The sequence below is a fragment of the Myotis davidii genome, unplaced genomic scaffold (assembly GCF_000327345.1).
Source record: "Myotis davidii unplaced genomic scaffold, ASM32734v1 scaffold668, whole genome shotgun sequence".
Classification (NCBI taxonomy): Eukaryota; Metazoa; Chordata; class Mammalia; order Chiroptera; family Vespertilionidae; genus Myotis; species Myotis davidii.
The window spans coordinates 1593663-1608731 of NW_006299394.1; the positions used below are offsets into that span (position 1 = coordinate 1593663).

Below are 15069 nucleotides of genomic sequence, written 5' to 3' on the forward strand. Positions count from 1 at the left end.
GGGGGCTGTGGTCTGGGCTGGGCTGAATCCCAGATCCCCACTCGGAACCCTGAGATCCCAGAGCCCTGGCAGCCCGGGAAGGCCCTCTTGCTTTGCTTTTCCTTAGCGAGCACTGTGCACTGTTAGGGGAGAGATGGCACTAGGTGGCTGGTGCCTCTGAGGCTGTGCTGATGGCTTCTGTCTGTCCTGCTGGCCAGAAGGCAAAGGACCTCAACTTTAATTAGTCCCGTCGGGGCCCCTCATGGGTAACAGGGACCGGAGGCCTGTCTCCTGCCTTTGCAGTTGCCCTCGGCTCAGGTGGCGGCTGCACTGCTCGGCCCAGTGCCCGGCGGTGGACAGCGGGGCTGCGGCTCGCGTTTGGCTGCCCCAGAGGGTGACTCCGGAGAGGGCAGTGTGGGATGTTGAGAGACCCAGAGCGAGGAGGGCTGTGGCCCAGTCCGTCCGCTGCTGTAAGGCCACCGGCAGCGGTGAGGCCGAGGCGGGACATGGGGTGGGGACGCTGCCTGCGCCTTCCTCGCGGGCTGAGCCCGAAGTCACCCCCACCTCCCCCAGTTTCTTTTCCCTGTAGGTGAGGGAGGTATCTTGTTGGGAGAGGTACTGAAGGAAATAAATGAAATAATGATAAGACATTTCTTTTTCTGCTTCCTCATCATAACCTCATCTTTTTTAAATAACAGGTGAATTTGTAAGAGAGGACAGTGTGTTTACCATGTCATCCATAATCCCTTTGGCAGGCATCTGTTTGTAAAAGCCATACCAGCTCTTCATGAAACATGAGGAGACATTAAAAGCCATGACCATACTTAAACGTTAACAATTCTTTAATATCAGTAACCATCCCGCCAGCATCCAAACACCCGCCAACAGTGTGACGGAGGGGGGTTGTCCCCAGTGCCTGTTCCCACCCTTTAAGTCCCCTTACTGACTGCACAGAGCACCTCACCAAGCGCCCCCCAACCCCCGGTTTCTACAGGAATCTGTGTACTTCGCTCCACACCTGCCTCCCAGCAAGAGGGGAGCGGGGGGGGGGGGCAGCCCTCTGCCCAGGGGCCTGCCGAGCTGGCACCCATGTACTCACCCCACCCCAAGACTGGAAGGGCGGCCCAGGACCCCTCAGGCACAGACTCACACAAACCCGGGTCTCACACTAAGATGAGTTGAGAGTCCCTTAACTCCCCCAATCAAAGGCTTCTGTCTTTATTTGAAGAACAGACCTCTGAGTGTAACTGCCTCCATAAACAGGGAAAGGGCCTGGGGGGGTGGGGGGGCAGGGGTCCTGGCGGGAACCCGGCCTCCGCTCACTGCAGGGCGTGGTGCTGGCCGGCCTGCCCACGGTTCATTACCCACCTGTCAGAAAGGGGTCAGTGAGTCGGCCCCGGAGCGCGCAGCTTGCCCACTCTGTTGTTTCTAGTTGGGACACCGTGTTTGGGGAAAGGTTGCATTTCTCCACCGAGTCCGCACTCACCCACAGCCTGCAGGGAGGCCAGGGAACTGACATGTGGACTGGAAGAGCCATTCAATTAAACGTGCGCTTTTCCTTCCAGCTCTGTGGATCCCAGTGAACTAAACCAGGAACCCATATTTCTTTAAAATACTTGTGACAGCCCGGCCAGCGTGGCTCCGTGCGTGAGCATGGACCTATGAACCAGGAGGTCACAGTTAGATTCCCAATCAGGGCACATGCCCAGGTTTCGGGCTCGATCCCCAGTGGGGGTAGGGGGTACAGGAGGCAGCCGACAATGATTATCTCTCATCATTGATGTTTCTCTCTCTTCCTCTCTAAAGTCAAGACAAATATATATATTTTTTAAATACTTGTCACAGTTCAGAATCAACTCCCAGTTGGTGAACAATGCATGTGTGGATGTGGTGGGCACGGCTATCTTTGTCCTGGGGGGTTCTGTGAAAGGGAGGGAGGCCTCGGATTCCCGTAACTCTCAGGGTGCGCCCCCCCCCCATCGGCTCAGATGTTGGGCTCCTAACGGTCCGAGAGTCTTATGCTTTGCTCACAGTTACTCTAGTTCCCTCTTAAGAGTCTAAGTTCCCTGTGGGCAGGAGGACAAAGGTGAGGTGAGGACAGACAGCCTGACCTTGGGGGTGGCGCCCCGACTGCTTTCACCCCACGGGAAGGGGGGCCTCTCATGCCCAGGAGACTGCTTCTGACGGCACGAGCCCACACCAGGCACCATAACCCCAGCAGCTCCTTCCGCCTGGAGGGGGGCACAGGCCTCGGGACTAGGCTTGGGAAGCAGGTCCTTCCAGGGAATTCTGTGGGGCGGTCACCCCAGCGTAGGAGGCAGTGTCCACACACACTCACTTAGGGACACATTTTATTAAACGGATGCTGGCTCAAGACATGACTCCTTTCTCCATAGACGACAAGAATAGCGAGACAAGTGACAATCGGGACCATGTACACATGGGCAGCTTGCGCCGTTTTGGTCCCACACGGGCACACAGTGAAAGCCTGACCACTGGAACCGACGGCTTCTGCTGCGATGCCTGTGTCCTCTCCGCCCCACGAGCAGCTCAGACTCACAGACTAAAAGGAGCAGGTCACAGAGCAGCTCCTTCTCCTGCAGATGAAAGCAGGTCCAAACCACAGTGAGCGAGGAGTCAGGTCAAGGTCTCCACATGTCCCTTCATTTCATTTTATCTGATGAAATTTAATTAATGAATTTTGTGTGTCTTTTAAAATATTTATTCTTCTATCTTTCAAAAAGTTTTTCCTGTTTTGTTTTTAATATTTGTATTGATTTCAGAGAGGAAGGGAGAGGGAGAGAGAGATAGAAACATCAATGATGGGAGAGAATCATTGATCACCTGCCTCCTGCACACCCCCTCCTGGGGATAGAACCCGCAACCCGGGCATGTGCCCTTGACCAGAATTGAACCCGGGACCCTTCAGTCTGCAGGCCGTCGCTCTCTCCACTGAGCCAAACCAGCTAGGGCTCTTTCAAAATGTTTTGGTGACCAAACTACAGTCGTTAAGAAAGGACTTTTCCCAGTGCTGTGCATGAGCTGCAGTTAGAATGTCCAAACGCCCGAGAGGTGATTGTGGGTGGGACTGAGAGCCAGGGCTGGAAGTGGCTGGGTGGGACTCCTCCACGGTCATTTCCTGGCTGATTTGGGGCAAGTCCCCTAACTCCTCTGTGACTCAGTCTTTCGACGTGTCAGACGGGTAACGTGTACCTGCCTCGCTGGATTGACCTGAGCACATAAGGTTTGCCTCTGTGTGCTGAGTAAGCCGGTAGTGCGTGCTTTCTCTTTGCGTGTGGTTTTCCTGTTACCTTCGTATTGGGAGACCTGGCAGCCGGACGGACGCAAACAGATCAGCTCTTCTCAAGCGACGTTAGAAAGTAAACGAGACACCGGGACAAGGGCCTGAGAGAGGGGGCACAGAAAGCCCACCGAGCCTGGGGACAGGATAAGCTTCTTCCTGTGACACTGCCTACCTGTCCTTCACGGCTTCTTCGATGCTGTCACACCTGAACCCCTCCCCTGACCTCCGGGGCAGTTTATAGTTACTGATTTGATGAAAAAGCAGCAGCTATAACTGTCATGGGCACGACTCCAGGGTAGCTCAGCACGTGCTGTGAGCTGAAGCCGGTGTATACGGCCAACACCTGCCCCTTCCGCGTGCAGAGGAAGACTGGGGCCTGAGCTTCTGGAGCCCGATGTGCATGGGGGCCAGGCGAGGAGGAGGAGCAGGTCAGCAAGCAGCTGGCCCAGGAGGGAGGTCAGAGACGGAGCATGGCAAAGGCGACACTCAGGAGAGGCTGCAGAGCTAGGCCGGTCTGTTCCTAGACATGTGAGTGATGAGTGAACACGGGAGCCCAGTGGCCGCTGTCAGCGTGGCCAGGTAACATGTCTGGAAAACCAAAGCCGGAGGGGGTTGGTTTCCGGTTCCTGTGGAGCAGCCGCCACAGGCTCGGTGGTTCCCAAACAGCACACACTGGCCGCCTGGCCCCAGGGCCGCGGGGCAGTGAGTCGGTCTCTGTTCCTCCGCGGCCTCCAGGGAAGAAGCCTTCGCTGCGTCCCCCACACGGAGGCACCTGTTGGCCTGGCTCCTGGCCCCACCTTCAGCTCCCCACATGTCCCGCTGTACTGTCCGTCACCTCCAGACTCCCACCCTCTTGGCTCCTCTTATGAGAACTCGGGGGCATGGACCCCAGCCAGGAAAGCCGGGGTGCTCCCCCTCCAGACCCTTCACTTGTCAGCATCTGCAAAGCCCCTCTGCCCATGAGGCAACTGTGCCCAGGAGTGAGGACATGGACGGGGTCATTTGCTAGCGGCCCCCCGGGAGCAGTGGGGAGGCAGCTGCTGCCTGGGACCTGCGCCTCCTGCCCGGCGCCGAGCCTCGGGGGCTGTCCCGTCTCCTGTTTGCAGGCTGCATCCCAAGGGTTTAAGTGGGGCTTTCCCTTCTGAAGACATGGCTCCCTCTTTCCGTGGTGTCCGTGGCCCCTCTCTGGCCCTGCTCCCAGTCCTCGGTCTCCTTTCCCTGGTCGCACCTCATATCTGCTGCCCTCCTCCAGCCGTGACTGCCTGTCCCACGCGTGGACCTGCTCCGCACCTGTCAGATCTGTGTCCTCAGCCCACAGATGCGCTTCATCCTCTTGCTGCCGCTGGGTGATCATGTGCTGGGTCCCTGGGCCTTGTTCCACCCGAGCCCAGACCGCTAACTCCTGCCCAGTAATCCCGCATTCGGGGAGCCCGAGTCCTCCAGCTCAGGAGGCGTGGGCGCTGCGGGCAGACTGTGCTGTGCACCCGGAGGGGGGATTCGGTGAGAAAGCTGGTGAGGAGGTGCCAGGATTATGACCTGCGACAGGTGATTTCATAAAATGTCTGAGGAAGATGTGGGCGCTGCGTCAGCTGTGGGAAGGGCCCTGGGAGCTGGGATCCAAACCAAGACCCGCTCCTCCCGGCCCCTCGGGCCCGGCCAGATCCCCCCCAGCACCCACCCTTGGGAAGCGACCCGTCCTGCGACCTCTCACAACGTTTCGTCTTCCTTGTAGCTCATCTCCCTTCTGGCCCGATGGTCCTCAGACTCCCCTGGGCTGCGTATTTGCTATTATCTAATTGGGCTCTTAGCTAACCCTGCAGGCGGGACACTGTCGGCATCCCTGCCTCACCGGGGAGGAAGCACAGAGAAGGAACTCTCACGTCTGGCCCGAGGTCGGACGGTCCGCTCGGCCTCCTGAGTCCCGGTTGCTAACTTCCAGGCAAGGGCTCCTTCCACCCCCGGGAGCCCCGCCCAGGAAGCGAGGCACACAGTCTCTGCGAGGTGGCAGCGGCGTGCGGTCAGGAGTGATGCCCCAGCCCTCGCGGTGCTGGCCCCGGGGCGGCTCATTCGCGTCTGAGAGGAGTGGACATGGAAACAAATGCGTGAGCTGTGAGCGGCAGACCGTGAGGACCGGCATCCCAGGACAAGCGGGTGCTGCTACAAGACGGGGCAGAGAAGAGGTCAAATTCCGTCCTTCAGACAAGAAGCCGTCAGCATAGGTCATTGTTGGGATCAACAAACCCTCTTAGAAATTTGGCAAAGGTGATGTTTGCAAGCGGGCAGAGGCGATGAGGGTGTCTGTTAGACACGTTCTCATGAGAGGACGCCTGACTGCCTGGGACTTCGCTTTACTAAGAGATGTCAGCCACGCCGACGACAACTAACGTCTCAGTGAACGCTGGTCTCCTTTCCCCCTCCTTCTCCGACACCCTTTATCCCCCTGCCCTTCTTTTGTACAATAGAAAGCAGGTTACATGAGGGGGCCGCGGGCGGCAGAGCCTCTGGGACTGAGCGCAGGGGCGTCCGCCGGGCTCCCGGCTCCCGTGGGAACGCCTCCTGACCCCTCCGCCTTGGGAACTCAAAATAAACCACAAAGTCCTGTCTTCCTCAGCGTGAGGACCATTTCCCACTGGTCACTGTCCGCCCTCCAAATTGAATTACCAAAACCCAGAAGCGCTGCCAAAAATATCTGGGATGAGACAGGGAATTGAAGGTCAAAGGACAAATGCCTCTGCCCCATCTGTCTTGTCCCCTCGCTCTCTCCTTCATCACCCCTAGAGACCCCCTGACTGATGGGGTGAGAGACAGGCCATAGCACCATGGGAAACAGCGCCGTGTCCATGGGATCCCCTGTGTGGGGAGTGGCTGTGCTTGAAAAAAACAATAATACTCATTTTTGTTTTTCCTCCTCATTTTTGGTAGCAGCACAGGCGGGCATAGGGCTCCTCGCTCCCTGCAGGGCTCTCAGTGATGTACATGTCTTCCTGCGTTCAGAATCACTGACGGGATCCGTCACCCAGATCTGTGTTCTGTTCTATTCTATATATTTACCCATACATTCCACAAACATGCATTAACCACCACCCACGGGCAAGACCCCAGGTGGGGAGAATAGGACCAATGTACATGAGAGTCATGCATAGGGAACATCTGTAGCCTGTCGACTGTGCTACCTGCTCTTCTACACTCTAATCACACTCTCCTTTAGCCTCCTCACACACACACACCACACACACGCACACCACACACACACACCATACACACTCACACACACCACATACACACACACACCACATACACACACACACCACATACACACACACACCACATACACACACACACCACATACACACACACACCACATACACACACACACCACATACACACACACACCACATACACACACACACCACACACACACACCACACACATACCACATATACACACATACACACACCACATACATATACACACCACATGCATACACACACACCACACATACACCACAAACACACACACGATACACACACACACACCCCACACACACAAATACACACTACACACACACACACTGCACACACCACACACATACCACACACATACATACATATACACACCACATGCATACACACACACCACACTCACACCACACACCACACACCACACACACACCACACACACACATACATATACACACCACATGCATACACACACACCACACTCACACCACACACCACACACCACACACACACCACACACACACATACATATACACACCACATGCATACACACACACCACACATACACCACACACCACACACCACACATACATACACACACCACACACACACCACACACATACACACACCACACATGAGAGGAAAACCATACGTCACCATTTGGCATAGGAAATGGAAGCTTAGAATTGAAGTCACTCACCAAAGTCACTCAACTGGTCAGTAAGAGCTGGGATATAAACCTGAGCGTGTGGACTCCTGTGCTACCCTCCCTCCTCCCTCCTTCCTCCCTCCTCCCTCCTCTTCCCCCCTTCCTTCCTTCCTCCTTCCTTCCCCTCTTCCTTCAGACTTTTTCTTCTTCAGTCTGGTTTCCATACTTGGCATCCACTGCTTCTTCTGTTCCTACCCAAAGGGGGCAGGGCTGATCCCTCCTTTGTTTTCTGTTTGTCCTGCCCAACTAAAATATAAACTCCACTAGAGGACCCTGTCTTTTGTCTCTCGGGATTGCAAAGCTGTAATAGTGTGTGGCACCTGACAAGTATTTCACAAACATTTTTATTTGTTGAGTAAATAAGCGAGCAACAGGAGACGCTACTGAGGCTGAAGGGAGAGGTGAGGAGATACCAAGAGTTGGGAGGTTATAATAGAGCAACGTGCCTTCCGTGGACACAGTGGATACACCTGCCATTGTCGACTTACTTTCCCAGCCGTCTTATAGTTTGACGTGGCCGTTAGGTAATCAATCACCACTATGAGCAAAAGCCTAAAACACCACCAGGTTATGATTAATTGTTCGGACACAGCTATCATTCCTAGAGTTATGTCATAGTACATTAATAATAATAATACCATATACATTTTTTGCATTTTCTTCATCTCATTCTCTTTCCTGGCTATTTATTATGTTTGTGGGAGCCTAGAACGGTCCTTGTACTCCGGTGGGAACAGCTTTGTGGGGTTTCCTCTGGGGACAGCCCCAGGCAGGTCCGCTCTCCAGCTCACTCCCCACTGATTCAGTCCCTCTATCTGGTCCAATCCGGCCCAACCTCCCACAGCCCGGGTGCGGTTGGACCGGATGCAATCAGGTGGTCCCTGGCGGGCCCTGTCAGGAACCTCTTCTGGGAATGGTTACAGAGTCCACGTCCAGAGCTTCCCAGCTCCCCTCCTCATCTTCCTTCCTGCCTGCCCCCCACGAGGCTGGGGTCAGGTGAGACCTGTGCAGGTGGTTTCAGGGGACACCTGCACCTCGGAGCTACTTGCTTAAGTCCCGATGAGCCTGGTCTCGGGGTCGGGGACTGTGTGGACCCTCCGGCCTCTTCCCAGCAGAGCCGTCCTGCTGGGGGAGGCACCGAGGCAGTCGCCCAGTGGGAGCCCACTTGTCTGTTGGAAACTCTGCCCCAGCTTGTCCCATTGGAGACACCTTGTCCTCGACGGCACCCCCAATGTCTCATGCCCCACCCCAGGATGCAGCTTTTCTATAACCTGGCAATTCGATCCATTCATTTATTGATTCATCAGTTTTCAGAGCCAGACTTTGTGGAACCTCTTCATGCCAGGCCCAGGGCTGCGTCTAGAATGGTGCACAGAACCCACATTGACTGTGCTCCCGGGGACGGGACCTTCTCCTGCGAGAGATGGGCAGTGCGCCGTGAGTGCCGGGCGGGAGGGTGGAGGAGCGCAGGGGCTGGGACAGTGGGGCTGCTGTCCCGCAGCAGGGTCATCCCAGAGTGTGTGCCCGAGCCCTGGACTCCAGCCCTTGTTCTGTATCAGCAGGTCTCCCGTCCGCTCGCTTCAATGACAGGGAGCAGCCAGCATGCACTTCGCACGTGTGCGCCCACATCCGGCTGCTCCCAGCTCTCCGAGGCGAGGGGCGTCTTCGTACCCGTGACAGGCCTTTATGAACAGTTGGTTGTTGAGCAGTTTTGCTCAACTGTAACAATGTTTCCAACATCTCAGCCATGTTTCTGCTTTTAGCGATCTGGACTCTCCCACGCGTGCACTTGGTCTGCCATGAGCAGGAAGGAGTGGGGCGGCCCAGAACTTTCTGAAATTTGATTACAGCCCAGGCACATGCGGGGCGCGGACTTAAATTGGCACAGCCTGCAATTATCCGCGCCCTGTGCCGTGCGAATCCCCTCCTGTGGGTCATCAGGGAGAGCAGCATCGTCCTCTGACCTTTTGGTAAAAGCCCACCCAGGCGTTTGCAGTTGATTTTACTTCAAAACCAGCTTTCCCTGGTGAACAGAGGGAGCGGCTGAGACGAGAGGGGACGGAACCGCCTGCCGCTCACAAGCATCGATGGCGCGTGGAAAGCGCCAGGCAGCGTCCCACCTGCCGACCAGCTAACGTGCCAACTCCTGGGAGGCTCTCTGCGCGGAGGGAGCGGTTTGAACGTTCCCTCTGTCAGACCCACCGAGGTCACGTTCGAGGGGAAACCCGTGGTCGGTGTGAGCTGCTGTTGGTCTGACCTTCCCTGGTGGGTTCCTCCCTGCGTGGTCAGTGTGTGTGCGGTGGGGGGGGGGGGTGGGGGGGGGGGGGGGGTGGGGGGCGGAGAGGAATGAAATCCTTCCAGAAGCTCTAGAGCAGCAAAGAAAGGCAGTGACACTTAATCCTTGTTTAAAAAAAGCAAAATATTTCACGTGCTGCAGTGGCTGTCAGCTCCTCGGCCTTTAAGTTTTCCTGTTGTGTGTGACGCAGGAATAACTCTCACTCTGTATCCTCGCAAACTCCTAGTGGACGTCCCACGCACATGCTCCCCCTTAACGCCAACCTTGACCCTAGAGGTGATCCTGAGAGAGGTTTTCCCAGGGTGCCTTCCTCTGTGCCCAGCCCCAGGCAGGCTGTGGGGCCTGTGCTGGGGGCACGGGGCTCTGGCTTCTGTCAGTGAAGCTCCAGGTGCCAGTGGGTGTACAGGTCACCCCTAAACCCACCTGAGCAGTGACAGGAGAATTGCTCTACGCGCGGCTCATTCCGCATGGGAAGGTTTGGGGCCGTCTTGTCACGTAACCGCCACGTACAGACACTGTTTTGAGGGGACATGGCACCCGAAAGTGACCCGGAAATCCTGGGCAGGTGGAGTCAGTGCCTCTTGGCGGACGCAGACTTCGGAGGCAGCGGTGCAGTTTTCCTCTTCTTTGTTTCCAGCCAGCACTCTGTAGGCTGGTGCTCACCGGGTCCCCGTCCCCGCCCCTTCAGCGGCAGAGGACAACACAGAATCTCTCCTGCATCCCTTCCAACCTCGGGCCTGGCCCCTCTCCTGCCCCCCAGCCACCTGCTGCTCCGGCTTTGCCTCCCCTGAGAAGCCCGAGTTGCGCTGGGGACACTGGGGAGCCCTCGGTGCTCCACTGCCCTGCGGACATGCCCCGTGGAAGCATGAGCCGGAGCGGAAGTTGCAGACCTCAGTGGACGTTGAGCTCCTTCATGTTTCATAGTCTCCCCAGCTGCCCTTCCCAGCAGGAAGCACACATATCCCTCTGCCCCTCACAAAAGCCATCGGCTCAGAGAGAGAGAGACAGAGAGAGAGAGAGAGAGAGAGAGAGAGAGAGAGAGAGAGAACAGAGGGGAAAAGCAAAATGAAAACCCGAAGGACCAGCCCCCCGAGGCCAAGCCCACAGGACACGTTCAGTAGCAGATCATTCTTTAAACATTGGAGAGTGAACTCGGTCAAGGCTGGAAGTGAAGGCAGGTGCACCCCTGCCGGAGAGCGGGGGAGGGAGTTCCCCCAGAGGCGCGCGCTGTGGCCGGCCCCTCTGCACGCTGGCCCGCAGTGTGTGGCACAGATGTTGCCTGTCTTAGACACGTATAAAACGTGGCGAGTCTCCTCTCCAGAGGCGCCATGTGGGGAGTGGTGGGTGACATCCTTGGTAACTGGGAGGCTTTTTCAGTTGCTTTAACTGGGTGTTGACGGTGCACGTGGCCGAGTTTGGTCTGGAGCTCAGGCTGCAGCTGGGGCAACTGAGGAGGCTGCAGTGTGGGGTGGCTCCCAGACCCGGTGCCCCCCATGGAGACTCTGTGAGGACGGCCTGTTTCCTCAGTCCCGGCGGGGAGGAGAGAAGAACGCTCACCGGCCAATGCAAGCCGCACGCAGAGGCTGGAATCAAAGGGGCCCGTGGTCTGTCTCCAGACCCTCGGCTCGGCGGCTGCAGTGTGGGCCCCTCGGCTCGGCCACGAGCAGGTCCTGGGCCACACAGACCAGGAAGAGCCGAAAGGGCCGACGGGGTGGAGGCGCCGGGCTCCAAGTCGAAGTTTGGAATCATGCTTACACCCTAAAGGCAGCGATGGTACCATTCAGTGTCACGAAGTTTCGTAAATTACAGTGGGTTTTCTTATCTTCCTCACCTAAACACCCATCATCGCTAACCTTATGCATTTTATTCACTTACACGGCCACCCTGCCACCTCCGCATGAACGGGCGAGGGAGTGTTTATATGGCTAAGCCTCTCTGGCCGCAGCATGGTCCATCGGCCCTTTAAGACTTTGGCTATGATGGCCTCGACCGGGAGATTAATGTGAGCACGTTGTGAGCAACAGAAGCGAGATATTTTTAGTTCACTTTGGCAAATATTTTTGTATGTTGACTCTGTTACCAAGCACTGCTCACGCAGAGGAATTAAAAGGTATTAAGACTCAGTTTCCCCCTTTAGCTTGGAGAACAGACACATAAATCAATATCTGCCCCGCAATACGACAAACTCCATCCCTCAGGCAGCGGAGCGCCCCCGGCAGGGCCGGGCATGGGCTCCGCCAGCACCCACGCTGGTCTCGGGGCCCACGCTCAAGATTTGCTGGGTGCCTTTTTGAGTTCAGACTCGTGATAAAACAACAGACAGCTTAGCAGGTCAGTTTGGAAACTGGGCACGAACACGGTTGGACCCGAGCCCAGAACCCCGACCACACGACTCACCCACGCGTGGGCATGGAAGGGGCAGGATGCGCTGAGGGCTGCCCGGCGGCCGCGGAGGCTGCTCGGTGGGGGCTCACTGTGCAGAGGACACAGCGACGGCCCTTGGGGAACATGGCGGGGGCTGGGAAACCAGCCAGGTAAACAGTCCCCATGGCGGACAGGCGCCCGGCCGGGCAGTCATGTACGTCGGCAGCTGCAATGGCTGAAGAATGCGTCTGCACTGACTCATCTTACAGAGGAAGGAACTGAGCTCAGGCCGAGAAACGTGATTATCTTTTCAAAAGTTCCGTGTCTAATTAATGGCAGGGCCCGGCGGAGACCCCTCAGCGCCCGAGGCAGACGGCGCGGCCTCCTCCACCCCTCACGGCCGGCCTCGGAGTGAGCTATCAAAGTCTCATTCAGTTTCTTCACCTGGAAACGGGAGTCAGGCTACAGTGTCCGCCATGTGTAGCGTGAGGGACGCATACAAACAAGATCAGGGTGAGATAGCGCAGAAGCAGGGCAGGGTGAGCTCGAACGTCAGCCATGGGCCCTGGGTCCCAGTGTCTGCACAGTGTCCCTCCTGCCACAGCAGTGGGGGGGTGGGGGGGGAGCAGGGGGCTTTGCTCACTGTGTTTCCAACACAGAAGGCAGCGCCCTTGTCAGGTCCGGGCCGTTCTCAGCCTCTGTCTCTCCCCTCAGGGCCAAGGAGATTAAGATCAAGTTGGGGACACTCCTGCAGAAGCCAGACCCAGCTGCCGACCTGGTCATTCCCTACAACGAGAAGCCTGAGAAGCCAGCCAAGACCCAGAAGTGAGTCGTGGGTGTGGGTCCCCGCGTGCCCCGCAGGGTGGCTGCGTGCTCCCCATCCTCACCCAGGCCCCTCACTCGCTGGCGCCGGGGCACAGAGCTGCCTGCGATGAGCCTCTCTGGGCTCCTGAGCTGGGAGTGAGTGTGCGTGTGGCAGGATGGTTATACACAAAGGACCTTGCTGGGAGCCAGGCCCAGCCCTATAGACAGCAGGTGCCTCCGCCTCGCCACCCGCTCTCTGGCCTCCAAAGGCAGGTGACCCTCTGGGACCCAGTTCGTGCTGGGCCCGGGCGCCCACCTGGTTCCACCCTCCCAGGGAGACACCAGGGCTGCCCTGAGGAAGAGGCTGCAACCAGGCAGAGAACTGAAGCCTCTTAGTTTCTTCTCTGAGACAGGCCCAGCGGAGGGGCAGACAGTGCCCGGCCCAGCGGAGGGATAGACAGTGCCCCAGGCCCAGCGGAGGGGCAGACAGTGCCAGGCCCAGCGGAGGGGCCGATAGTGCCAGGCCCAGCAGAGGGGCAGACAGTGCCAGGCCCAGCGGAGGGGCAGACAGTGCCCCAGGCCCAGCGGAGGGATAGACAGTGCCCCAGGCCCAGCGGAGGGGCAGACAGTGCCAGGCCCAGCGGAGGGGCACAGACTTCTCCTTGCTGGAGGCATGCGCACTTTCCAGCTCTTTCCATGTCCTGCACAGTGCTCAGCCTCTCCCCGCCCGAACCCAGTATCCCCGCCTGGGCTTCTGCCAGCGGCCCCCACCCCCACCTCTCTCTCTCTCACACACACACACACACACACACACACACACACCCCCACCCACACACACACACGGTGTAGGTATAAAGACACAGGCATCTTGGCAGGGATGCCCGCTCCCCGGCACTGGCTCCTCAATAGCTCAGCAGGACAGCATTCATGCGCTGGCCTCGCAGCCGCGGCCTGTCCTGCCGGGACACCCAGCACCTGCCTTCTGAGCGCCCGGAGGGGGGTGTGCAGGAGGTCAGCCTGGAGGAGGCAGGCCAGATGGACTCGAAGCCCATCACTCCTCTGCCCGCACACCGGAGGCACCGCAGCCGCATGGAAAAATACAGGACTCCCTTTAAGCCACCCTTTCTTTTTAACGTCATCAACTCCATCCATTGGCCCAGCTTTTCTTTGTTCAAATGACCTTGGACTGAACAGGCTGGCCTGGTGGGGGCCGACAGGTCCTTCTTTTTCATCCTTCTCCCTCCCCTGCGTGGCCTCTCCCTCCTCCTGTTCTCGTCACTTCCCAGCTCCCAGCCTCGGAGGGGCAGTTTCCCTGTTCAGGAAGGGGCACCAGTCCTGTGAGGGGGCACCTCGTTCCACAGCAGCAGCTGGTCAGAGTCCGGTTTGTTTGTTGTTGTTGTTAATCCTCCCCCGAGGATATTTTTCCATTGATTTTTAGAGAGAGTGGAAGAGAGAGGGAGAGACAGAGAGAAACATCGGTGTGGGTTGCCTCCTGCCCGCGCCCCGACCAGAGCCTGGGCCGGGGAGGAGAAGCCTGAAACCCAGGTATGTGCATGCCCTGGACTGGAATCGAACCCAGAGAGACACATTGACTGGTTGCCTCCTGCACGCGCCTGACCAGGGCCTGGGCCAAGGAGAAGCCTGCGACTGAGGCCCCTGCCCTTGATCGGAATCGAACCCGGACCCTTTGGTCCTCAGGCCGACGCTCTATCCACTGAGGCACACCGGCTGGGGCCAGAGAGTCTGTTTTGAAGCGAGCGAGGTGGTGCTCACTGGCCTCTGGAATTCGTTTTACAATAAGCCCGGACCACAGTCCCGCCTCCAGGCTCTGCTCTAACGTCCGCAGCCACGGGACCATTCGGTGCCCAGGGCCCGGGCAGAGCCGCTTTGGGAGAAAACCTGAGCTGCTGCTGGACTGTTCTCCTGTCCTCCCCTTCTTCCTGCAGGAGTTGCAATTGCTTCGGAAAATCCGACCTGTCCCCGGAGACCGTTCCCACTGAGCTCGCGGCCCGGCCCGGCCCACCCGCCACCTCCTAGGGGGCGCATTCCCAGCCAACGGGACAGGACCGCTCCGTGTCCTCCCACCACCTCTGCCCCCACTTTAGCATTCCTCGGTATTGTTTTTCACTCATGTTCTTCTCCCAGAGAAGAAATAAACCTCAGAGCGTAAAACAAACCTGAAGGTATTTTTAACCCCCTCATCCACTAAAAAAAGCAACCTTTTTTAAACAAGCATTTTCTATTTTTTGGACATATCTTTATTCTTCTCATTGGGAAAAAGAATATTGAATCGTGGAAAAAAATAGGAAAAAGTTGCCTTTGTCCCAACTCCCAAGCCAGCTCCCCTGCCGGGTTCAGACTGGCTAATCGCTCT

General features: G+C 57.4%; 1 protein-coding gene across 1 annotated transcript in view; it reads left to right on the top strand.

Moving 5' to 3' along the window:
• Nucleotides 1-15069, top strand: part of RGS5 (regulator of G-protein signaling 5) — a 32087-nt gene that overhangs the window by 4698 nt on the left and 12320 nt on the right. The window contains exon 2 of the mRNA XM_006774992.2: nt 12606-12716. Within this exon, the coding sequence (XP_006775055.1) occupies nt 12606-12716 (111 nt within the window). The remainder of the gene's footprint in view (nt 1-12605; nt 12717-15069) is intronic.